The sequence below is a fragment of the Candida jiufengensis genome (genome assembly GCF_024610255.1).
Source record: "Candida jiufengensis strain CBS 10846 chromosome Unknown scaffold6, whole genome shotgun sequence".
Lineage (NCBI taxonomy): Eukaryota > Fungi > Ascomycota > Pichiomycetes > Serinales > Debaryomycetaceae > Lodderomyces > Lodderomyces jiufengensis.
Genome location: NW_026261557.1, coordinates 81274 through 106856, shown reverse-complemented (window position 1 = coordinate 106856; position 25583 = coordinate 81274). Strand labels below are relative to the sequence as shown.

Here is a 25583-nt window from a genome sequence, read left to right as displayed (position 1 = left end):
TGAAAAAAAGTTGGTAAATGTGAAAAACTCAAAAGATATTTATTGAATTATATATTTTTAATTTTATATATGTTTTATACATTAAATAATTATTGTAGTTTGGATGTATTATATTTTCTATTTACTTTTTATCCAAATTAAGATTTTTTGTTTGTTTTTTTTATTAACTAAAATGATTCTGTCACGTGACTGAATTTTCTTAGATTTATTATTATTATTATATACTAATTAAAGAAATTCGACTAAAGATGTTAATTCATTATTACTAACTTTATTGTTGTTTTGTCATCACAATTAAGAATACAAATTAGGTAATTACTTTATATTATTGCTTGTTTCAGATATTTATTAGCAATTTATCTATATTTTTTTTTTTGCAACTAAAAAAAAGTTAATTCCACCTAGTTCAAATAACCTTTACAACCTGGAGCACCACATAAACATCTAATTCTTTCATCATCATTGGTTTCTCTTTCAAATTTGTAATCATAAGTTAACTCTTCATTAGCTTCAATATCTCTTAATGCATAAATAACAATTCTTTTTTTACCTTCAACTTTAATGATCTTAGCAGTACAGCTTGGACTACAACAATGATTTATAAATCTTGCAATACCACCTTTTTTAGTTGCATCAATAACTGTATTTTCATCAATTCTGAATAAATACGATGATCCAATACCTGTACGTAAATAACTTTTTTCTCTATGTTCAGCAACTTGTTGTCTAATTCTTTCTCCAACATACTCAATAATCATTTCTTTTGCAGCTATTGGTTCCATTGCATAAAGTCCCCAATTATGAATTGCTGATCTTGCAAATGTAACTGGTTTTTTACGTTTTGTTAAAGCATTTAAACTTAATACATCTGATTCTGATCCAATTTGTGCAGTTATATCAGCAGCAAATCTTCTATTATTAGCTCTATTAACACGAGAGCTTTGTATATTTTCCATTGGTTTTTCATCTTCATCGTCTTCATATTGAACCGTTTTAATCGGTTTATGAGCTTTTTTACGATGTGGTAAATATTCAATTTTATCAATATCTGATATCTTTTTGTAACCATCTGATTTGAAGCAACCTTTAGATTCTAATCTTGATGGTAATTCTTCTATTAAATCTTCACCATCAATTATTTCTTCTGCGGCTTCTTTATTATTTATTTGTTTCCATGCCCAATATTCAATATTTGGGATGTTTGGTTCTTTGACATCTGATAAAATTTCTCTAGCTAGCAACAAATCTTCATCATCTTTAATATGATCTTGTAATGATTCTAAATCTAATATATTGTTTAAGGATGATTCTGGGTATACTGTAGATGGACCATCTTCTGTAGGTCTATAAATCAGATCGATGTCATATTCAACTTCCAGTGGTATAGGTGATTCAAGTTCTTCCTTGTGTAATGTAGGCTCATCATCAACCTCCATTTCATCTTCTTCTTCATAAACGCTAGTTGATGCAATTGTCGTAGATTTTTTTCTAAATGGTTCACCTTCTATTTCTTCGTCAACACTTGTTTCTGTTGAGCTACGTATACGTTTTAATGGTTGAGGTATTGGAGTTGCTGACCTACTCGTGGATTCATAATCATCTTCGTCTTCTTCATCCTCATCTTTTTCAGCATTATCTTCATCGTCATCATCATCATCAAAATTTAAGGCATGCAGCATGGGTATAATTGGTCTTCTTCTATGTTGTTTTTCATTAGCTTTTTTGAAGTATGGTATTTTGTTTTGTAATTCTAATCTTTGTTTTTCCAAAATAGACATTGCATTTTGTTTTAAATGGACATTTGATGATATATTTTTCAATTTGGCAGCTTCTTCTTTTTCCTTTTCTTTTGCTTTTAATTCTTCAATCAACTTAGGATATCTTGTATGCTCCAAAAGGCTTAAAATATGAGGTGCAATAATTCTTTCTCTTATATCCTTAACAAGAAAAGCTTCAAACTCTTTAATTAAAATATTTGTAGCTTCATCAACCACTCCACTTCTTATATCATTATCTTTTTCAACATTTTGAAAACCTTCTGGGATAGCCATTTCCATCACCATCTTATATTCAAAAAAATTCCTGCCATCTTCTTTTAAAAAACATCTTTCACATTCAACCACTGAATTAAAAACTACATAAAATCCCGATTTATCTGATAAAACTCGAGTCCAGTCATATTTCTTTAGTATTCTTTTGATATCTTGAGATGGAGTTTTATTTGTTGGTACATATTTGTCTTGGATTAAAATATAAGGTCGGTTTTTGATATATTTGGAAAGATCTTTCGGTAGATTTACTCCTTGAACTACTTTATTTTTATGACGAGATGATAGTGTTGTTGTATTAGGTTTGAATTTGGATTCTGGTGGTTCTGTTGATTGTTTTTGGGTTGCTTCTATCTCCTTTCTCTTTTTCTCTTCCTCTAATTTCTTCTTTTTGTTAAGTTCCTCTTCTTCTTTCTTTTGCTCTTCGATTAATTTTAGCCTTCTCTTTTCTTCTTCTTCTTTCTTTTTTTGTACATTTATAACTTTGCCTCTTGCTGCATCAATTTTAGAGTTTAAAAATTTATCATTATTATCATTTAATCCAATCTTTAATGGTTTACCATCAATTTGTATTGAATCAGAATTCACCAATTTTATAAAATTTTGTGCAAATGTATTGGATTTTTCTATACTTCCTTGAAATTTGAACGTGGCAATACCTAAAGGAAACCCAAATTCTGGATCATTTATTAGTTTAATTTTTTCAACTTTTGATACTTCAAAACTGTTTAAAAAATTCAGTAAATATGTTTCATTCGTACTTGAAGGTAACTCCCATATGACTAAATTTATTAAAGGTGCCTCACCTAAAGAATCGTCATCAAAAATGAATTTTGGTCTAGGTAGTTGTTTGAAAGGAAATTTAGTAGAATTTTTATTAGGTTTCAGTAAATATTGATTTAGATTTGATATTCGGGGATCAGTAACTTGTGTTATACCGTCACCATTAAACCGTATTTTCTTATGTTTGGTTTTCTTTTCTTGTTTACTTAATTTTGAATCTAATTCCGGATCATATAGTACTTTATATGTTTTATTATTTTCTGAAATTTGTATTTGTTTTGTAAAATCGATATGATGAGCTAATTTTGTGAAATCTAAATCTTTTTCATTGACTCCGGTTCTCATATCAGTACCTTGAGTTGGGAATTCAAATTGAGTATCACTAGATACTGAAATTGGAGTACTTTTACCTGAATGATTTTTGTAATGATTGTTGTCGTAGTATTTGTAATTATTATGGTTGTTATAATAAGATTGATTGTAATTCAGACCCTTGTAGCTGGTATGTGGTCGATCAGATCTATAAGGTTTATAACCACCTCGTGAATATGAATTTTGATAACCATGATGGCCATAACCATCTCTATAAGACATGATTATTTAATAAAAATGAAATACAAAAAAAAAAAACTAATATACCGTGAGTAAATTCATGCAAACTTAATAAAATAATGAAGAATAAAACTAATAAACAAGTATAATCTTTTACTTGATTGTAAAATACAAGATTCAAATGATATTGATGGTAATAAATAATTTATATAAATTTAATGATAAATATTTCTTTTATCAATTTTATTTAAATTTCTATTTTTATTTTTAATTTTTAATTATTTTTATTATTTTTATTTTTTCATTATCGCGAGTAAACTTAATAAGAAGTATTTAGTATACTTTGTTTTTACATACAAATAAAGAGTTAAGAAAAGTAGTGATCCTTTAAACTTACAATTTATTAAATAATTTAATCTCCAATATGTATTACTTATCATCCAACATATATATATATATAAATTATTTAGTTCTAATATGTTTCAATGGCCCTGGGACATGATAAAAATTAGCTGCATATTCTTTCTTTCTAAAATGTCTTTTTTTAGGTTCTTGAACATAATGATCCCAACCTTGATTTTCTGCAAATCTTATAGCAGCATCTTTTGTATCAAATTTCATTTGTGTACCTTGCATATAATCTGATGAACCTTGATAACCCATTAAATCATTTTCCCATCTGTTTCCTTTACCTAATACATCCCAATCTAATTTCCAATGATCACCATTATGATGACCTGATTGAGTTGCTGGTTTTGATTCTTGATATATTCTAACAACCCTACTTGTAACAAGATCTCTTGGTGCTCCTGACACTATTTCTTTACCTTGTGTATCTATTGGTTTTGCTAATTCTGAATTTCTTATAATTGATGTTGATACAAATGATCGCGTTAATATTACTTTATTAGAATTTATTATATATCTTGATAACATTTTGTTTGTATTTCTATTGGAATGGCAGAGGTTTACTCTTACAAAAGCGAAATTTTGGTTGGTTAATTTTTTTGCTTTAATATTCATTGTCTGAAAAGTTTGAGAGTCAGAAAAACTAAAACTTTGACACATTTGGTTTTTTGATGGTATTAGTTAGATAAAGTTAGTATTATTATTATTATTATATTTTCACATCTTTCTCAATAACTTTATGACTATTGCCCAGATTAAACAATCAATTAAAGATATAATACCTTTATATGATGGTGAAGATATGACAAGATTGACGAATTATATAGATTCATTGTATCATCTAAGTATAAGACATTCAAGAGTTTTACCAAACAATTCTGAAATTGGACGTTATCATTTATGTACATTTGTTATAATTGAAAAATATAAAAGTCTATTTGACTTACCTGATCCTGATATTTCAAGAATACCGATACAACCACAAACTACAAATAAACTACTAGACGATTTTAGGGATATTGTAAATCAAATGTCAGCTGCAAGTTCACCTGTATCAACTCCAAAAAAGCCAAAAACTTCTACCATAACCACAACTCCAAAACAATCTGGATCACCTTTGAAAAAATTACAAGCTGTTGCGTCATCACCGGCGGCATCAAAATCTCCTTTGAGATATGATTTCAAGACTGTACTGATTGAAGAATTTATTACTTTTTGTAACGCGTTTTATATACCATCTGATTTTACTAAACAAATGTTAACAACTTTTTATTCACACAAACATAAATTTGCTAAAAAAACTGATTGGTCTTTGGCTTGTGGGATAGTTTATGCTGCATATATAAGAATAAACCACATAATACTATCAACCAAAATGGGTGCTAAAACAGAATTTATGGATTTATTATTACAATATCAAAAGGGAGGTTTACTGAAAAATTTATTACAAACATGGTGTAGTTTAGTAGAAGATTGGGTTAAAGATGAATCTTGGATACAAGAAATAGAAAAACAATATGTTTATGGTAATGAAACTATTGAAGAAAAAATTTTAGATAATGAATATAAAGGTAGAGTTGGAGAAGGTTGGGATTTATTAGAAAAATTTGGCTCAATGATACATGGTGAATTATTATATCAATCAGACAATCAAAAACAATATTATGAAATTTGGTCAGAACGAGCTTGTAATAATGTATAATGAACACTTATAAAAACTAATATTAATTATTTGGTCCATCCATAATAAAATGTTTCAGATTTTGTAAGCCGCACTCTTTATTCTAAAAAAAGTTAACCATCACAATTCTAAGTACTAGACTAATAAATAATTTTTTTTTTTTTTTTCAGTCTCTCTTTTTTGTTAATAATAGTAGTAGTTACAAATATAGATCAAACTTTTTACAACCATACTAATGAAGAGAAATGGAGAGCCATATTTAAATGGAAATTCTAAAAGGTTAAAAACAGATGAATCAGATTCTTCTGAAGATGAAGAGTCAGTATTATTTGATATACCTATTTCAAATTCAAATAAATGGCAAGATACTATTAAAAAAGTTGTAAATTCAGTTGTTTCGATTCAATTTTCACATGTTGCACCATTTGATACAGAAACAGCTATAGTTAGTGAAGCCACGGGGTTTATAGTGGATGCAGAGAATGGGTTAATTTTAACAAATAGACATGTTGTTGGACCAGGACCTTTTACTGGATATATTGTTTTTGATAATCATGAATCTGTTGATGTTAAACCAATTTATCGTGATCCAGTACATGATTTTGGATTTTTAAAATTTGATATAAAAGAAGTTAAATATTTAGAATTAACAAAATTAGATTTGGAACCTACCCTTGCAAAAGTTGGAACAGAAATAAGAGTTGTTGGTAACGATAATGGAGAAAAACTTTCAATTTTAGCAGGTATTATATCAAGAATAGATAGAAATGCTCCAGATTATGGTGCTTTAACATATAATGATTTCAATACAGAATATATTCAAGCAGCTGCTTCAGCTACTGGTGGATCCTCGGGATCTCCAGTTGTAAATGAAGATGGAAAATGTGTTGCATTACAAGCTGGTGGATCAACTGAAGCTTCAACTGATTTTTTCTTACCTGTAAATAGACCAAAAAGAGCTTTAGAATGTATACAACAAAACAAAACCATAACAAGAGGTGATATACAAGTGGAATGGGAATTAAAACCTTTTAATGAATGTTCAAGACTTGGATTAACTGCTGAAGCTGAAAAGAACGCAAGAAAATTATTCCCAGATAAAATTGGGTTGTTAGTGGCAGAAATAGTATTACCAGAAGGACCAGCGGATGGGTTAATCAAAGAAGGTGATACATTAATTTCAATAAATGGAGAAAGTATCTCGACTTTTGTAAGAGTGGATGAAATATTAGATGAAAATGTTGGTAAAGAATTAGAGTTTGTAGTACAAAGAAGTGGAATTGAATTGAAGCAAACTATAAGAATTGGTGATTTACATAACATAACGCCCAATAAATTTGTTCAAGTTGCGGGTGGTTCATTTAATGATCTTTCTTATCAAGTTGCTAGATGTTTTTGCTTACCTGTTAGAGGACTCTATGTAAGTGATGGAGCAGGATCATTTGAATTTTCAAATCAAGATACCTTAGGATTTATTATTGAAACTATAGATGATAAAACTGTAAATAATTTAAATGAATTTGTTGAGATAATGAAACAATTACCTGATTGTTCAAGAGTACCAGTCACTTATCGTCATGTTTCAGATATGCATGCAGAATATGTTCAAACTATATATATTGATAGACATTGGTATACATCTTTTAAATTGGCTACTAGAAATGATGAAACAGGATTATGGGATTTTAAATCATTACAAGAAAAACCATTACCACCACCACCACAAGTTGCCCAAAAAGCAAAATTCATAGATATACCAGGTCAAGACAAAAAAGAACTTTCAAAATTAGTAAGATCATTTGTTCAAATACGAACCCTTTGTCCAAGCGGAGTTGACTCACACCCATTCAAAAAAGATATATGTTACGGTGTCGTTATAGATGCTGAAAACGGGTTTGTTTTAACTTCAAGAAGATTTGTTCCTCATTATATGTGTGATATATTTGTTGTATTTGCAGAATCTATAGATGTTTCGGGAGAAGTTGTATTTCTACATCCACAATTAAATTATGCCATAATAAAATATGATCCAAAATATGTTCTTGCAGATGTTCAAGCACCAAAATTTTCATCAACACCATTAAAAAGAGGAGATGATTTATTCTTTGTTGGTTATAATTATAATTTAAGATTGATCACCGATAATGTAAAAGTCAGTTCGATATCATCATTAAATGTTACTGCCAATGGAGTAGCTCCGAGATATAGAGGTACAAATTTAGAATGTGTTTTACTAGATAGCAAGATTACTCATGAATGTAACACTGGTATGTTGGTAGATTATGATGGAACCTTAAGAGCATTCTGGCTTTCATATTTAGGTGAATCAAATGAACAATCTTATAAAATGGGTTTAGACGTGACTGATGTTTTAGATGTCATAAAATCATTACAAAAAAATATAATACCGAAGAATATCAGAATGTTAAATGTTGAATTTGCTTCAGTTACTGTTTTCCAAGGTAGAACTCGTGGTGTCCCACAAGAATGGATTGATAAATTTGAAGAAGAAGCAGAAGATCAAATCAAATTTTTATCAGTTGATAGAGTCGCTGCGGGTCCTCCAAATCCTTTAAAAGTTGGTGATATAGTTTTATCAATCAATGGTAAACCCGTTAAAAGTATGAGAGATTTTGCTTTTATGTACGATAATGAAAAGTTAAATTTCAAAATTATACGTCAAAAGAAAGAATTGAATATTGAAGTTCCAACAGTGACGACATTAGAAACTTCAAATGTTGTTTATTGGTCAGGTGCATTAATACAAAAGCCTCATCTAGGAGTTAGACAATTAATGACTAAAATCCCATCAGAAGTATTTGTGACTGATAAAAGTTCATGTGGTCCAGCTCATCAATATGGTATAGTTCCAATAAGTTTTATAACCCATATAAATGATCAAGATGTAACTAAATTTGAGAAATTTGTTGAAATTATAAAAGAAATTCCAGATAAATCATATGTTAAATTAAGATTAGTCTCATTTGATAATATTCCTGCTGCTATATCCTTAAAGACTGATTATCATTATTTTCCAACGACTGAATTAATTAGAAATGAAAATACAGGAAAATGGGACACAATTAAACAAGAAAAATTGAATTGATTAGGTGTATATACAAGTTATAGATTTTCTTCTCTCCTCAAGCATACGGATACATTTTCTTTAAATACCCTCCTTCTTTTTTAACTTCTGTGAAACCTCTTAAATGTTTTAACGATGGTGTACTGAATTTACCTAATCCATGATTCATACCTGCATGTTTTCTTTTTAAACCAGATGTTCTTTTTATTATTCTACTTGTTATTGCTTTATGTGATTTCATTTTGGTTCTAATTTGTGTAAAGTTCATTAGTGATCTGACTGCATTTGATCGTATTGTATTGTGAAACATTGTTGTGGTATTGATTGTTAATTGATAGATGTCTAAGTAGTTGTGAAAAAATAATGAAAATTTATTTTGGAGATTTGATAGCACAATACAATTTGGTGACATTGAAAGTTGACATGACATTAAAATTGCTACCAAGCCATTTATTATGAAATCTGAAACACAAAGGTTTTTGCATTTATTAACGACTATTACAAATTAAGAACCAAAAACATTAACTCTATCTATTAAACAACTCTATAAAATTATTTAATTAACAATATAAATACGACCTTCGAATGGTGATAATTTTTCTTCATCAAATTCGTCTTTATCAACATTAGTACTAATCAACTCATATTGACCATCAATTAATCTTTCAAATTTAGCATTATCCTTTGAAAAATTCAAAACTACATAAGCCTTTGGTGATTTGGCATCTTTCAAACTTTTAACATAAGTAAAAGTTTGTTTATTGTCAAAATCCAAAATTTCAAAAGATCCATAAATAGATAAATCTTTATATTTTTTTCTTAATTTTAATGACTTCTTATAAAAATTTAATAATGAATTTGGATCATTTAATTGTTTTGCAACATTAATTTCTTTGTAATTTGGATTGACTTTTGACCATGGTCTATGATCTGAAAACCCAGCATTTTCCGAATCATCCCATTGCATTGGAGTTCTTGCGTTGTCTCTCGCTAATAAATTAATAATGTCCATTAATTTTTGTTCTTTTTCTGCAAAATCAGCATCTTTCCCATATTTGTCTTTAAATTGATTATAATAATTGATCGTATTAACATCTTGGTATTCTTCAATTGGCCAATCTCTTGGAACATTAGTCATACCAATTTCTTGACCTTGATAGATAAACAAAGTACCTGTTAAAGTAGTCTGAAACATTGCTAATAATTTACCACTCTTAGTTTGATATTTCTTATCACCAAACCTAGTAATACATCTTGGTTGATCATGGTTTTCAATAAAGACAGTTGACCAAGCATCAGTACCTTCAGTAAATTCGCATTGAGTTTTAATTGCTTCTTTTAAGTCCTTTAAATCAAATCCATTGTATCTAAATCTATCATTTTTGTCTGAGCCAACATCAACAGTATCGAATAAAAAGATCATATTCATTTCACCTCTTGAAGCACTAACATATTTCAAAGCTTCTTCTCTTGAACAATGACCAACTTCACCAACAGTCATGGCATCATAGTTTGAAGTAACTTGATCATACATTTCTTTATGGAAAAAATGAATTCTTGGACCATTGAGTGTTAAATTACCACTTGGTTGATAATCATCTTCCGGGAAAAGGACAGGGGCATCTGGAAAATCTTGAACTTTGGAATATAAACCAGCAGTATCAATTCTAAAACCATCTACACCTCTGTCAAGCCAAAATTTCATAGCTGAATCATATATAGCTTTTCTTGTTTCTTCATTTTCCCAATTAAGATCTGGTTGACTCTTGTCAAATAATCTTAAATAATATTCATCAGTTTTGGAATCATATTCCCAAGCACTTCCTGAGAAATAAGAACCCCAATTATTCGGTGGTTTTCTATTACCTTTATCATCATATTTTGGTTTTTTCCAAATATACCAATCTCTTTTTGGATTATCTAAACTTGATCTAGATTCCTTGAACCAATCATGTAAGTCTGAAGTATGGTTGATAACTAAATCACAAATGATTTTCATACCACGTTTATGACATTCATCAATTAAAGTCTAGAGAATTGTTAGTACTTAGTTGGTAAAAAATTTTTGAAATTCAAAATCACATTAGCATACTTGCATATCTTCAACAGAACCATATCTAGGTAAGATTTTTTCATACAGTTCAATATCATATCCCATATCATTATTTGGACTTAAATAATGAGGACTTAACCAAATAACATCAGTAATATCAGCTAAATAATCAAGTTTACTGATTATTCCTTTTAAATCACCGGTTTCTCCGTCAAAAACATCTTTTGGACCTTCGAATTTACCTTTTTTACCTTTTATAAAAGTTGATGGATAAATTTGATAAACAGTAGCATCCTTCCACCATGTATAGTCTTTAGTCATTTTGTAAATTATTAATTGATTATATAGTTTTTGTTATTTGTGACGATTTCTTTGACAACGATCTTCCAGTGTTATAAACCAAATAAATTGGAGTTTTAGTTAATTATAGTTGTATCTGTTTCGAAAATTATTAAGAATTAATAAAAAGATAGTTTTATTCTAAGTATTATCTTTTTATATACTTCTCATTTGGATTAAAAAGTATTTTTGAAATTTAGATTGAATGTCATTTTATTTCTTAATTATTATCTTGTGGGGGTTGTTCAATTATCTATTCTATTGTTCCATTTCTGAACTGTCTTAGTTGAATAAAAAAGTAACTAAAAATTATTGTTTTAATTTCTATTTCTCGCAAAAATTAAATCAATATCTCGCAATAATTTAAATTTTTAGTAAATCTCGGAAAATTTTAAATTTCTAGTATTTTATTATGTAATAAATTACGTAATACAATTTGTGGAGAATTGTTTTATTATTAAATTTGACTTGTTAAAGAAAAATAAGTATCGATTCAAAAAGTTTACAAGGCGCTAAAATGGCAAACTACAAGAACTCAACAAATTTTTGAAGTTTAATTTACTATCTTAACGAAACCTATTACTTAAATTAAAGTTTCGTAAACTATTATAATAAGTACTTCGTTTTTAAAACAATAAAGATTTGAACCTGAAATACCTTGGAGATTATCGCTGCTCTCAATAAGAACGATATTGTCCGAATGTTTGGTGAAGTTGCAAAACTGACTAAATCAAAATCTGTTCTTTGATGATAGCCAAGAGCTAGCTTGATTTTCAGCAGCGGAATAATTTTTACTCAAAGTGTATGTAAAATTTAGGAAAAATATACTTTTGAAATTTCAAATTGATCATACGTTCGTTAGTTGTTTAATTGGTTTTTCTTTTGAAGTTTCATTCCAAAAAAGTTTAAGAGAACATGCATAAAAATTTTGGAGAAAAGCAAATGAATACTCAACTCTTTTGTTGATACATTGAGTTTTAGTCCACAACCGTACGATTGGAAAACTATATTCAAATGCCTGAAGATATTTGTACATGATGTTGAAGTATAAGTTGTATCAGCTCTTTGATGAAATAGTGATACAATAATTAAAAGTTAAGCAGTAAACAATTAGATTTTTTCGTAAATATTTTTTAATTGTGGGGGAAGATCAGAATAACATTGTCAAATTTTGAATCGTTTATTCAAATTAAACTAAAATAAATTTTCCGAGTAATTCAACGAGGTAGACAAATTCAATTTAATTCAATTCTTGGAGTTGAAAGTTTGTTGACAAATCCGTTTTTATATTTTTAATATTGCTATTGCCGACTTGCGTTCTATTCAAATTTTCAAAACTGGAAATTCCCCTCCAAAGTTTAGTTTCCTATGATCGGACTTGGTGTAAAATTGAAAAGGCTGAACTCAAGTTTCAAATATTTATTTCAAATTATATAATTGAATTAACTAAAGAAAATACAAAACGTATGGAACATTGATTTTTGACGCATCTATTCTTAAAATCAAGTTAAAAATTTATGGGGAAATGAAAATTCTTAAATTAATTTTTAACATGAAAATAAAATTGTTATCATTCGAGCAGTCAAAACCATCAAATTAGAGTCTAGCAACAAAATGAAAAGTTTAAAATATAAATACTAGGTAAAATTTTCATTGTTTGATGGTTATGTTTCTAGTATAAATTCATACAACTAACATTCAAACAATTCAAAATGTCAGAATATGATATTCAGGAAATTAAAGGTGATGACAAACTTATTGCAACTGCTTCTGTTACAAGTGATATTGATGATAAAAGTACAATAAAGACTACTAATACTGATGTTGATGACTACGTTTCAAAATTTATACAGCTTTCAAATTCGGCAAAGAACGAAGATTCAAAAGATAAACATATGACTTTGAAAGAAGGGCTACGAACATTTCCAAAAGCTGTTTTCTTTTCGTTGGTATTGTCAAGTTGCTTAATACTCGAGGGGTTCGATACCAATCTTCTTAGTAGTTTTTGGGCTTTACCCGGCTTCTGTAAAAAATTTGGGGTTGAGGGACCTAGTGGTTATCAAGTTCCCGCTAAATGGCAAAGTGCAATTTCCATGGGTTATCAATCTACTCAATTAATTGGATTGTTTTTTGGTGGTGTATTAGCAGATGCTATAGGTTATAGATTGACTATCACTCCAGTCTTAGCTGTTGAAATGGGTTTCATCTTTATTCAATTTTTTGCACCAACTAAAGAAATTTTGTTAGTAAGCTATTTATGTTGTGGTTTAGTTTATGGAAGTCTTCAAGTATTGGCTGTTTGTTATGCTACTGATGTTGCTCCTTCCTGCTTAAGGTTGTATCTTACGTCATTTATTAATATTGCTTGGGTTATTGGTCAATTAATTAGTAGTTTGGTATTGAAAGGTATTGAAAGTATGAGTGATCCTAATGCTTATCGTATTGCTTTTGCTATTCAATGGTTCTGGCCAGTTCCTATTATGATTGGAGTGTTCTTTGCTCCAGAATCACCTTATTTTTTGGTAAGAAAAGGAAGATTGGAGGATGCAAAACGTTCTTTAAATGGGTTATTATCAAACAACAAGTATTTGCCTGATAAAAGGTTAGTTATTGATAGTATGGTTACTAAAATTCAATTAGTTATAAAAGAAGAAGAAATTACCGGAAAAGGTGCTACATTCAAAGAATGTTTCACTGGTGCTAATTTTAGACGTACAAGAATTGCTGCCATAGTTTGGGTAATTCAAAATGTTACTGGTGCTTCACTTATGGGTTACTCTACTTATTTTTATCAACAAGCTGGTTTGGATGTTTCAATGTCTTTCACTTTTTCAATTATTCAATATGTTTTGGGAATGATTGGAACTGTTGGTTCATGGGTGATTAGTAGAAAGCTCGGTCGTTTTTCAATCTTCTTCAGTGGTTTATGTGTGATGCTTGTTTTGTTATTAATTACTGGTGGTTTGGGCTGTGCACATTCAAAGTCAGCGTCTTGGGGAATTGGGTCAATGTTATTGGTTTATACTTTTGTCTATGATCTTACCATTGGTCCTATTATCTATTGTATTGTTGCAGAGATTCCCTCAGCTAAATTAAGACAAAAAACAGTTATGATGGCTAGATTTGCTTACAATGTTGCCGGAATTGTGGTATCAATTATATCCAGTTATATGTTAAATCCAACTGCTTGGAATTGGGGTGCTAAAAGTGCTTTTTTGTGGGCTGGTCTTGCATTTATGGCAGTGACATGGGCTTTCTTTGAGGTTCCGGAAACCAGAAATAGAACAATTGCTGAATTGGATAAATTATTTGAAGAAAAAGTACCAGCAAGAAAATTCAAATCTACCGAAGTTAATACATTTGATGTTGGAGAAATGATGGAGAGATTAGGAAACGATGGTATTAAAGATGTTGTTAATGAAAGAAAGCATATTGAATATGTTGATGAAGAAACCAAATAATGCTTGCAATGACTTTATTATTTCAATTCTGTTTATTATTCTTGTTTAGTATAGTATGTTATTTTGAATAAATAAGACAAGATTAAAATTTGAGTATTTGATACGAATTGTGTAATTTGCCACATATTCTGTGGAAAAGTAATTTTTTGGAAAAGGCGCATAATATTTTTGAACAATCAAGATATGCTTTAAACTTTTCTACTTCTGAAAAGATGAAACCATTTGAATCTCATATCTGGAGGTGTATTGTTTTCAAAAGAAAATTCGTTAGTCAATTGAAATATTTTCATGAAAAAAGTGGTCTTGCATAAGTCATTATATAGATTTTTGTAAGTGTTTAGATCCTAATCAAACTTGAATGATTCAAATCTAATGCATATTCATGATGGAAATTATCATAGTCTTTGCTATTGCTCTCATTTAATCCTTTTAGTAGTTTCTCAATTTTACCCGGCTTCTGTATTAAGTTTGGGGATGAGGGGCCCAGTGTTAATTCAGTTCCCGCAAAATGGAAAGAGCATGAACTATTAAACTACTCAGATAATAGAATTGTTTCTTGGTGTTGGCAAATGCTATAGGTAGATTGACTATTACTCTAATCGTAGCTGTTGAAATGGGTAATGTTGTATATTAAATCGTTGCTTGGATTAGTAGCCAATTGATTACTAGCTTGGTAACTGTAATACTGGCTCTAAAAATTTTAATGTTCTACAAATAAAATAAATTTTTACTTTGAGATAAGGTTTGTTAAATATTCGTTATATTATAAAGCATCCATTGTATAATCATATTCAATTCCTGGTGTGACACTAGCAATAAATTTTAAAAATATCACTAAATAATGATCAGGTCTCAATGTATTTTCTTCATCCTTATCCACTTCTTCTTCTTCTTTATCATTTATCGATAAATTTTCCAAAGTTTTTTCTTTCTTGTTTATTTGATGATTCATTAAAACTTTCATAACGGATGAATGTTTACAAGGATGTATTGAAATTGAAGTTGTATTATGTGCTACTGGTAAATTTTCAATAGTAACGGTTTTATCTTTATAATCTGAATTAATATCTTCATACATTTGATTTGGTAACAATGGTATACCATTTGAATTAAATCCAACAAGATATAATTTTGGAACTCTATAAGAAGTTGAATATGTAATGTATAAATCATATTTCCTCAAATTTGAATTCGTGGTTGTTTTTATATCTAAATCATCAAAATCTTCTTCTAATTCATCATCTTCTGCGTTTTCATCTATAAATTCATCAATATCATTTATTTCTTTTGTTTCTTCTTCAATTTCCTTTATCTTTTTAGATTTTTTTGATTTAATCCATCCATATTCCTCATCATTTTCATTTAATTCTTCTTTATCAGCATCTTCTTCTTCTTCTTCTTCTTCCTCTCCATTATCATAATATTTATTAGCTCTAACGTGACTTGGTACGTGTTTTGTAACTAGCACTTGTTTATCTTCCGGTAAGAATGATTTTTGTAAATTTTTAGGACATGAAGACCATGACCAAGTTGGAAATTTGTAAACTAAGTAATCACCAGCTTTTACAAATTCTTCGGGACTAATTTCTCCAGTAGTTAAAAAATTCGAATTATGATTTATAGGAGTTAAATATTCTCTAAGTGATGATAATTTTGATCTTAACATTGTATTTATAATTCTTGGTTGTAAAGAATTATTAAATGTATGACTTATATTTTTTTCTCTTATCTTAGTCTAATAAATTTAGAATTTTGTTATCAATAGTGAAGCCGCAGTTTAATTTACTAATTCGGAATATATGGGAAATAATCTATAAATAGTTGATACTTAATAGTACTCTATTGTAGTAGCCCATTGAAGCCCATACACTAAAGGTACTTAAAGCTTTTTTGTTTTAAATGACAAATCAGTTAAACTAGAAAAGGCAAAAAGGCAGCTAGTAAATTTTAGAAGATATATAGCTGGCAAGGACCAAACTTCGTTCCAAAAATAATTTTGTCCTAGTTACTATTTAAGACTTGATATAGGTATATTTGTTTGAATATGGTTTACTGGATGAGCGAGACCAAAAAATTCTTATTCCAATAAAATTTAACAATTTTGTCTATAATTATGCATAATAGCAAATGACTTAATCGTGGATATTTGCATCAAATTATAAACTAAAACAGTATAAATTGAGCGATTAGGATTTGAAACATCCGTACCTCAATAGTTAAGACGAACCGAATGTTTGATCAAGAAACAAGCTACTGCAAAAGCACTTTTTCAAAGGGCTTACAAATCAACCTTTACTGGAGGAACAAAGTTTGTTTAGCACAAACTTTGTATACACAGTGAAATATGCTTGACATTATATGAAGACCATTACAAAAGAAATTAGACTTGAAATATGACATGTCAAACGGTCTTTACTCAAATAAGACAATTAAATAACAACAAAGAATTACAATTCGATCAAAATCTCGTAAAACTTTAATTTAATAAATTATTATTCAGTGGTAAATTAATAAATTTTTTAGTAAAAGTACCCTTTTTTAAAATACAAGATCAATAAGAAGTTTAAAATATAATAAAATAAACTCAAAACAATACGTTAACTTGCATATTCGAATTAATTGATTTTGAATTTACGTGTTTATTCTACGTATTATAAACTATGCTAATCAAAAACTAAAATAACCAAAATTATTAAAAATATAAATAGAGAACAAGGTCAGATCTAATGTCGAAAGTTTCTTGGAATTTAAGATCACAAAACAACAGTTGTTTCTATTTTATTTTCAAAATACACGATGAATTGTAGTTTTACATTTACGATTAGTGCCAATAATATTTGATGTGACTTTGATTAAAGCAATTCCAAAAGTTTTTAAGTGTTAACAATTTCTCTTGCTTCGTAATTAAGTTTTGGCGATTTAAAATTCAACAAAAAGGGTTCAGGTTTTAAAAATTAGTACTTACAAGAATATTGATTCATCAAGTAAAAAATTTTGTGTAATATTTATTTTTATACGCGTAACATCTTAGTTTTGAAAGTTTTACAAGTTTGAAGTAAAAATAACATGAAGTTGTTCTATAATTAGATCATCAGAATATATGTCAATCTTCACTAAGTTACTTGTATAGATTTTGAACAGTATTGATGAAAATTATGTAATTTGAAAAATTAAAGAGATGAAGATCAATTACGAAACAAAGTTCGCGTTTATTGCAAAGTATCAAAATGTTTTAAAATCAATTTACAAATTAAGATCATAGTATAATTTAGATGACCCAAATGATCGTTAAATAAATTAAAAACTAATCCAAAAATGGATCAAAAAACTACTTCATAATACTATAGGTTTTTCATCAATTTTTCACTCTGTGTACGTTTTTGTATTCTATATATAATAACTTTTGTTTTGTTTATAATTTTTTTTCTTTTTTGTTTTGATGCAATCCATTTTTAGTAGTTTAGAATTTTTCATTTATACACAAAACATTATATTATTTATTTACTTACTTAATTACTCTAATATGCAATTTGTAATTTATGAATAAACATTAACAATTCAATAATAATACCGAGTTTTGAGTATATTTGTTATTATAGTTTAACTTTTCAAATTGTTGAACTTTTAACTCTAGTTATTCAGATTCAAACTCAATAACACATTCAATTGAAGATTAAGGTTGTCAAGTATAGTCTTAAATTTGACGGAATTTGAATGAAAGAACAAACAACACGATCACAACAAAAAAAAGTCACGTCAATAATAACAACTATTCATCAACCCACAAGATCAATGTCTATAATTACAAATAGAGTAGCATTATCAACTATAAAAGATAGTCAATTAAATTCATCAAACTCAACAACCCCAATTAAAAATAAATTTTTGAAAAGGCGATATCCTGACTTGATAGCTAAATCGTTTTCCATTGAACAATCCGGCACTTATTATGGAAGTAATTATAGAGATGATGACGAAACACCAACAGCTATAAAATCAAATAGTTTTAGTTTCAATTCTTCAGAAAAATTACCAACTTTGCATTCAAATTCATCAAATGATCTTGCAGGATTAGCAGCTACAAAATTAAAATTAAAATTACAATTTGCACTTTATAAATTAAAACAAAACAAGACCAACAAAGTAAATTCAAATTCCATATTAAGTCCATTGAATTCAAGAAAAACTACACCTAATTCTTCACCAAATTTTGATTCGAATTATCATCATTCAAATTTATGGTCATCATTACCAACTCCGCCAGAACCACCAAAATATTATACAAAATCGATTAATGTTAATTTACAATATGATAATAAATTGGAGACTTCACACACCTCTTTAACAAAAGTTGCAAATGATAAATTCAAAAAGCAAAAGAAGCTTAAATTATTTCAAATTAAAAAAAACAGTATCTATTATTCCAGCAATACCAAGAAATTACCGTTAATACGCAAAAAGCAACAGATTGAAACTCAAAAATCAATGAATTCATTTATAAACAACTTAATTTATCAACCGTCAATAACAACCTCACTTCCCTCAATAACTTATCCAAAAAATAATTTCGAACTTCAATTGCCATCCATTAACAAAATCTTGAAAACTCCAATAAAACAAGCCAATTTATCATTCACAAATGCATCAAGAATGCCAACAACTATTGATGATACAATAGATGATGATAATGATATGACGGTATTACAAAACTCAACCTATCAAAATACCACAAAAGATAATGATGAGACGAAATTACAATTAGATGAAGAAGAAGAAGATGAACTGGAGGAGGAACATAATACTAAAACTGTATTGACTTCATCACCTTTTAATAATCATTTAGGGACTCCAAATAGTTTTAGCGTTGCAAAATCTTTACTACAATTGGGTGGTCATAGAATGTAATAATCCCAACAGAACATTTATCGATTTTAATTCAATCTCTTATAATAGATAGTATTAATACATTAGTTTATATAATAAATAATAATAATATACTAGTCATTTTGTAATACATTTAAATTTGATTTTCGCGTAAGTTTTGAAAAACTTTTTTGCAGCTATATATTTTGTAAACAAATTGGTAGCACTTACTTTATCTGCGTATGACACTAAATCATTTAAACAAGCTACCAACTGCTCTTTTGTCACATGACACATTTACTTTACATAGTTGTTCCGGTACAAACTTGTAAAATTAGGACATAACAATTTGGTGTGAAAAAGAGCTAGAAACAAGCATAATTTGCTAAATTAGGTATTTACCCAATATCTCAAAAGTGTTTTCATTACCAAATGGTTACTTCGTTTTAAGCAAAAGCAACATATGTCATGTAAGTTTTCCAAAAAGTTATACTTTTAAATAGCTTAATCTTTCGATTGTCATGAAGTCACGTTTGACTAAATACTCGGAAATCAAATACTAATTTAGTTTTATGGAGCTGATTTACAGTGTTTCACTGACTTTATATTATTGGGCAGAGCTTACATCGTTCAAAAATTAATGAATTATTTATCCATCTATTATCTAAATATGTATACTTTTTAATAAAATCAATTTTCTACTCAGGATCAACTAAAACTTACCATTTAAAAGATTTTTTATCATATCTCTAGCAGTATAGTAACTTGTTAAATAAAATGTATGAAAGTCTAACGTGGAACTTAAAGTGTCTAAAAATCCAAACGGTAACATTGCAGGAATCCATCCCTGAGCTAATTCTAAAGCAAAAGCTCCTCCAGGCATAGCATATTGTTTAACATGACCTTTTTTTAAATGATGTTGGTCACCTGGTTTATAAATTTCAGGTTCTAATATACCTGGATATGCAGCTCTTTGTTCGCCTGTCAATATCGTAAAGTAATCATCAGCAAAATGTACTCCAGTATGACCTTCAGTTCCTACTGAAGTTCCAAAAAATATTAAATATTCAGATATTGATGCATGTAAAATTGTCATTTGCCCCATTGCTCCACCTGCATTATTATAAAACCACTCGGTAAATGTTAAGTTGTTAATCAAACCTGGGTATTCAGCTTGTAATTTTGGTGTTAATTCAATCATTATTTCAGTTGCATTACCATTTGGAAATTCTTTTAATGTTTCTTGAACTAAACTCTGTAAAACCTCTTTATCAAATTTATAATTAGTTGGTAACCATGTTGTGAATAAGTAATTTAGTATTACATATATTGAGATTGGAAGTAAACCAAAGTATAATAGCTTCATTTTGAGTTGGTCTGGTGTTATTTGATGTATGCAAAAAGTGAAAAAAAAAATGTAAATAAAAGAATTTGAATCTAAACGAGAGAGTATCAGATTCTTATCGTATAACAGTTGAAAATATCATTCAATATAGACTAATCAAATCATGACAACCTTGTTGATTACTACAGGTGCCACAGTCACATTCACATCGTTGATTGAAAAGGTTCTAAGCTTAAGCTTTATAAATAACTTGATTGATATTGGAGTATCGAAATTATATCTACAATATGGAAATGAAATAAAAAAATCCAAACATATAAGTAAAGCTGCTTTTGAAATTATACTAGAAAAGTCTGGAATAATTAAACAATTAAACTTCAAAGTAAACGAGGATACTGAAAGTAACACATATAAACTAATCAATTTCAACATTGAAATAATCGCATTTCCATTCTCATCAAATATAGACTCATATATAAAAATCTCAGATTTAGTGATATCTCATGCAGGGACAGGTTCAATTATAGATACATTAAAGTACAAAAAACCTTTAATAGTTATAGTGAATGATAAACTAATGGATAATCATCAGCTTGAAATTGCAAATGAATTTGTGAAATTAAATTATTGTCTAAATGAAAACGTTGAGAATGTCAATTCTAATGAGTTTAAAGATATATTGAGAAACTTAATCGTCGGAGATGTCAAATTTGAGGAGTTTATAGAGAGTGATGGATCAGTATTAGAGAGTATAATTGCAGAAGAATTAGGAGCATAAGATTAAGAAATTATTTTAATTATTCGTATAATGGTTTGATAAGATCTTTCAATATTAGATCCCACAAAGCAGTTCTCGATAACCAAGGTACACCAGTGGTATACTACCTTTTGCCTTATATACTCCGTTTAGTTGAAGCCAGTCCAATGGACAAGATAGGAGATTTAATCAACAAAATTTGACCAGTATTTAGAAAACAAAGAGATAAGGTCATTCAGTTCATCTACAGTTCAAACATATTAATAGCAATTTTTGTACTTCAATACACATTCCTTTCTAATCATATTTAGAATATTCTTTTGAAAATTGTCTAACAGTTTTTTCTTTACCAACTTTAGTAATTTCTTCTTCATCTTCTTTATCAAGTTCAAAATTGAAAATTTCTAAAATGGCTTGAATACGATTTTCTTTTGATGAAGTTGTGATTGGTAAAACGTTTTTTTGTAAAACCCATCTTAATAAAATTTGATCTTCAGTTTTGTTATACTTTTTAGATAATTTTTCTAAAACTGGATCTAATGGACCTGGTTTACCTTTAGTAATTGGACCCAATGGACCATAAGCTTCTATTAAAACACCTTGTTTTTGGGAATACTCAACGATACCTGGAGTTTGATCTTGTAAATAAGCACTAAATTCAATTTGATTAACTTGTGGGAAATGTTTTGGATTGGCTGCAAAAATATGATGTAAATCTTCAATTGTAAAATTTGAAACTCCAATATTTCTAGCTAATCCTTCATCTTTTAATTTTTCTAAATATCTCCAACCTTCTACTAAATCAAACCCATGAGTTTCCTTCTTGATATATGGATAATGTAAAAGATACAAATCAACATAATCAGTTTGTAAATCTTTTAAATCAGCTTTCAATGCTTCATATGGATTTGCATGCTTAGAATGTGGATGAGTTAATCCTCCAGTATTATATTTGTTGGTGATGAAAAGTTCTTTTCTTGGCACCTTCGACTCTTTAACTGCTACCCCAATCTCTTGGTTAGTGCCGTAAACCTCTGCACCGTCAATAAGTCTAATACCAGCATTGATAGCTGTACGTATAACTCCAACAGTCTCCTTATCAAGTTGACCTGGACCACCACGCTTGAAATGCTTTGTTCCAACGCCAAAACCAACAGCAGGTATGGTGTTTGCATCCTCTAATTTGAAGCTTTTATTTAAAAGGGACATTTTTCAAAGAATTTATTGTATGTTATTTATCAATTGAGTTAATTCTTAAAAATGAATTTTTATTAATAAACAGTGAAAAATTTAAATTACTGGCCAAACACTTTAATTTATAGACTTTAAATTAATTAAGTGAAAATCTCAACAATAGATCAATTTTTAATTACTTCGATTTGAGTAAGTTTCAAGTTGTTCAGTTTTAAAATCCTGAATTTGGAATTCTATGGAACTTGAGCTACCGATTAAATATCTAAAACTTGCTATATCAATTGAGCCACAAAACTTAATTTTGAACTCTAGGGATAAAAGTATAAAATATCGGAATAAATTTAATATCATATATGTGGTGGATCTGGTTTTTATCTCCGTTCTCATGATACCACACTCAATGAAGATATAGAGTATAACTTAAATTGTGATATACTTATCTTGTCTTTAGTCAATTATAAGAATTTAGTAATTTGGTTTTTTCCGCAAAACCATTAGTAAGCCCAACATATATTCGGCAGATGTAACAAAATCATTCCCACAGCTACTTTGGCTCTCCTTTCGACTAATGCAAGTATTAGAGATTTAAATGCAACTTATACTTGTGATATTACTAAGCAATGATCAATTAAAAGTTACTAAAAAGGTTAACATGAGCTGATATGTAATCAAAAATAGTTGATCTAATAGTCCATGGAAAAACTCTTTATATATATCCTTGTTTTTTACAGTCTCGCTATCATTTGTGTAGTTTCTTTTTACAGACCAAATTCTATTAGTTGTCCAAGCTTAATTTTATCTCAAAATATATTCTTGCGGCTCTCGTAAAATTTGACTTGTGGCAAATTAATTTTTCTTTAATTACTTATATACAGTACACAAAGAGCTTGAATTTTCATAGCTTTATATCAAAAATCTCTATAAGGTATTACGTCTACTCAATTTATAAATATACATTATCATACAAGTATTTCTATGTCTCTTCTCAAAATCCTGACTTTTAAATTCTAATTAATTATGTTCCTCTTCGGTTATTGCTTCATTTATACATTCATCAATAATTTCATCCCAATTACTTCTTAATACAAAATATAATTGTGTAAAACTAACAAAAGATAATGCAATAATTAATGAAGTCCAAAGTCCGACTAATTGCCAATTTCTAATAAATGCTAAGTAATATGCGATTGGTAAAGCAATAAAATAATACCCAATAATATTTAACCACCCACTTATAGATTGTCTTGCTTGTCCTCTGAGAACACCTCCTAAACTACAAGTAAGCAAATCATTTATTTGATAAACAGCTCCAATAATTAATACTGTTGATGCTAATTCGATAACTTTTTTGTCACTTGAAAAAATTGATGCTAATTGATATCTAAATTTATAAATCATAAAACAATTGATACAACCAAACACTAAAGAAGTATAAATAGCTGCAAAAGTTGCCTTTTTAGCAGATTCTTTATACACACCACCAATCAATAGTGCTGTTCTGATTGAAGCGGTAATACCTAACGCAAAACTAACTTGATAAAATAACACCAATATAGTACTTATAATTGATTGTGCAGCTAAAACAATTTCACCAAATTTTGCAGCTTCAAAAGTTATAATTTCAAAAGCTAGCCATTCAGCTTCAACCATTACAACACCAGGTATAGCTAAATTAATCATTCTTGTCCAATTTTGGAAATAAATTTTGTTAAATAAATTCTGTTTTGGCCAACATTGATAACCATTAATAAAAAAAATATAACAGTACAATAAAATAAACATTAACCAATTTGTTAAAACAATTGCTAATGGAGCACCAATGAAACCAAATCCAAATTTAGTCCATACCAACACATAATTCATTGCAATATTTAAAGGTAGACTTATAAACAAGATATATGTAGAGGCATGAAATATTCCTTGAGCTTGTAAAAAGTGCTTACCATTTTCAAATAATATGAAACCAGGTAATCCAAAACTTAAAACTTTTAAATAATCACCAGCTAATTCACAAATTTCTTTTTCATCGTTTCCAATAATTAAAATTAATAAATCTTTGACTCCAAAGACCCAAAATAACCAAATTGGTATAAACAATAACATTATAAAATAATTACATCTCAAGAAATGTACACCAACACTATTGAAATCTTTTTTACCATATGATTGAGCACATAAAGTATCTAAACAAGTACTAATACCTTGTATGATAGCCAATCCACTTATATTTGCAGTCATTGTTGATAAACTTATAGCTGCTAATTGTTTTGAACCTAATTTTCCAACACTTATTATAGATGTAACATTTAATGAATATTGTAAAAAAAAAGTTATTATTAAAGGAATGGAATTTAAAACTAATATTTTTGATTCATTATAAATTGATGTTTTAGGTTCTTCTTCATTCAATTCTAATTCATGATTTGATAAGATCTCACTTATTGGATAATGAAAAATAGAATTATTTGATGTAACTGGGTATAAACTTGGTAGGTGTCTTGGACTGTGTAGTAATTGTTCATCTGGAATCTTATTATTTTCCATTGATTGAATTGATTGTCTTCTTGATTTGACATATGATATAACTTCATTCTCATCGTGGGATGAAGTTGCGCTTAATAATGGTGATGTTTCATTCCTCATTATTGTTGCAAAAAATAATTTTTTTTTAGTATGGCCTCGTGGTTAGAATTACTTGAGTTGAAATTGGATTAAGACCAACTAATGATCTGATATGAATAAACTTAAAATTTTGACAAAATGTTATGGCTTCTGAAAAGTCCTAATGTTATATATTTTAAGAATGAGTTATGATATTTAATGAAGTGAATGCAATCATCTTTTAAATTTATGTTGTCTCTAAAATTAATGATTTATCAAATAGATAAGAAAAAAAAATAAATTAAATTAAATTGAAAGATCTATTTGAAAAATATTTAAGAAATGTTACATCGAATGGACAAAAAATTTTTATGTTTTCACCAAACTATTCTAGCTAGTACCGACACCGCTCG

General features: G+C 28.4%; 13 protein-coding genes across 13 annotated transcripts; 5 read left to right on the top strand and 8 right to left on the bottom strand. All coding sequences in view use genetic code 12, as the record gives it.

Annotated features, from left to right (window-relative positions):
• Positions 1-401: 401 nt before the first annotated feature.
• SET1 (histone methyltransferase) lies at positions 402-3425 on the bottom strand (the record flags this gene model as incomplete). The annotated part of the gene is made up of 1 exon (XM_051761474.1): positions 402-3425. The coding sequence occupies one exon, from the start codon at positions 3423-3425 to the stop codon at positions 402-404; it is 3024 nt and encodes a 1007-aa protein (XP_051621534.1).
• Positions 3426-3845: 420 nt separating this feature from the next.
• Positions 3846-4319, bottom strand: KGF54_001137 (uncharacterized protein; the record flags this gene model as incomplete). The annotated part of the gene is made up of 1 exon (XM_051761473.1): positions 3846-4319. One exon carries the CDS (start codon positions 4317-4319, stop codon positions 3846-3848), a length of 474 nt encoding a protein of 157 aa, XP_051621533.1.
• Positions 4320-4530: 211 nt separating this feature from the next.
• KGF54_001136 (origin recognition complex subunit 6) lies at positions 4531-5493 on the top strand (the record flags this gene model as incomplete). The annotated part of the gene is made up of 1 exon (XM_051761472.1): positions 4531-5493. One exon carries the CDS (start codon positions 4531-4533, stop codon positions 5491-5493), a length of 963 nt encoding a protein of 320 aa, XP_051621532.1.
• A 214-nt stretch (positions 5494-5707) lies between these two features.
• On the top strand, positions 5708-8578 carry NMA111 (Nma111p; the record flags this gene model as incomplete). The annotated part of the gene is made up of 1 exon (XM_051761471.1): positions 5708-8578. One exon carries the CDS (start codon positions 5708-5710, stop codon positions 8576-8578), a length of 2871 nt encoding a protein of 956 aa, XP_051621531.1.
• A 37-nt stretch (positions 8579-8615) lies between these two features.
• KGF54_001134 (uncharacterized protein) lies at positions 8616-8867 on the bottom strand (the record flags this gene model as incomplete). Its single annotated transcript, XM_051761470.1, has 1 exon — positions 8616-8867. One exon carries the CDS (start codon positions 8865-8867, stop codon positions 8616-8618), a length of 252 nt encoding a protein of 83 aa, XP_051621530.1.
• Positions 8868-9113: 246 nt separating this feature from the next.
• On the bottom strand, positions 9114-10931 carry KGF54_001133 (uncharacterized protein; the record flags this gene model as incomplete). The annotated part of the gene is made up of 2 exons (XM_051761469.1): positions 9114-10586; positions 10650-10931. The coding sequence occupies 2 exons, from the start codon at positions 10929-10931 to the stop codon at positions 9114-9116; spliced, it is 1755 nt and encodes a 584-aa protein (XP_051621529.1).
• A 1730-nt stretch (positions 10932-12661) lies between these two features.
• MAL31 (maltose permease) lies at positions 12662-14410 on the top strand (the record flags this gene model as incomplete). Its single annotated transcript, XM_051761468.1, has 1 exon — positions 12662-14410. One exon carries the CDS (start codon positions 12662-12664, stop codon positions 14408-14410), a length of 1749 nt encoding a protein of 582 aa, XP_051621528.1.
• A 763-nt stretch (positions 14411-15173) lies between these two features.
• Positions 15174-16076, bottom strand: KGF54_001131 (uncharacterized protein; the record flags this gene model as incomplete). Its single annotated transcript, XM_051761467.1, has 1 exon — positions 15174-16076. One exon carries the CDS (start codon positions 16074-16076, stop codon positions 15174-15176), a length of 903 nt encoding a protein of 300 aa, XP_051621527.1.
• Positions 16077-18202: 2126 nt separating this feature from the next.
• NRM1 (Nrm1p) lies at positions 18203-19315 on the top strand (the record flags this gene model as incomplete). The annotated part of the gene is made up of 1 exon (XM_051761466.1): positions 18203-19315. The coding sequence occupies one exon, from the start codon at positions 18203-18205 to the stop codon at positions 19313-19315; it is 1113 nt and encodes a 370-aa protein (XP_051621526.1).
• Positions 19316-19985: 670 nt separating this feature from the next.
• Positions 19986-20639, bottom strand: ERG2 (C-8 sterol isomerase; the record flags this gene model as incomplete). The annotated part of the gene is made up of 1 exon (XM_051761464.1): positions 19986-20639. One exon carries the CDS (start codon positions 20637-20639, stop codon positions 19986-19988), a length of 654 nt encoding a protein of 217 aa, XP_051621525.1.
• A 142-nt stretch (positions 20640-20781) lies between these two features.
• On the top strand, positions 20782-21396 carry KGF54_001128 (N-acetylglucosaminyldiphosphodolichol N-acetylglucosaminyltransferase catalytic subunit; the record flags this gene model as incomplete). The annotated part of the gene is made up of 1 exon (XM_051761463.1): positions 20782-21396. The coding sequence occupies one exon, from the start codon at positions 20782-20784 to the stop codon at positions 21394-21396; it is 615 nt and encodes a 204-aa protein (XP_051621524.1).
• A 276-nt stretch (positions 21397-21672) lies between these two features.
• On the bottom strand, positions 21673-22584 carry KGF54_001127 (aldo/keto reductase; the record flags this gene model as incomplete). The annotated part of the gene is made up of 1 exon (XM_051761462.1): positions 21673-22584. The coding sequence occupies one exon, from the start codon at positions 22582-22584 to the stop codon at positions 21673-21675; it is 912 nt and encodes a 303-aa protein (XP_051621523.1).
• A 996-nt stretch (positions 22585-23580) lies between these two features.
• Positions 23581-25212, bottom strand: KGF54_001126 (uncharacterized protein; the record flags this gene model as incomplete). The annotated part of the gene is made up of 1 exon (XM_051761461.1): positions 23581-25212. One exon carries the CDS (start codon positions 25210-25212, stop codon positions 23581-23583), a length of 1632 nt encoding a protein of 543 aa, XP_051621522.1.
• Between the last annotated feature and the right edge of the window lie 371 nt (positions 25213-25583).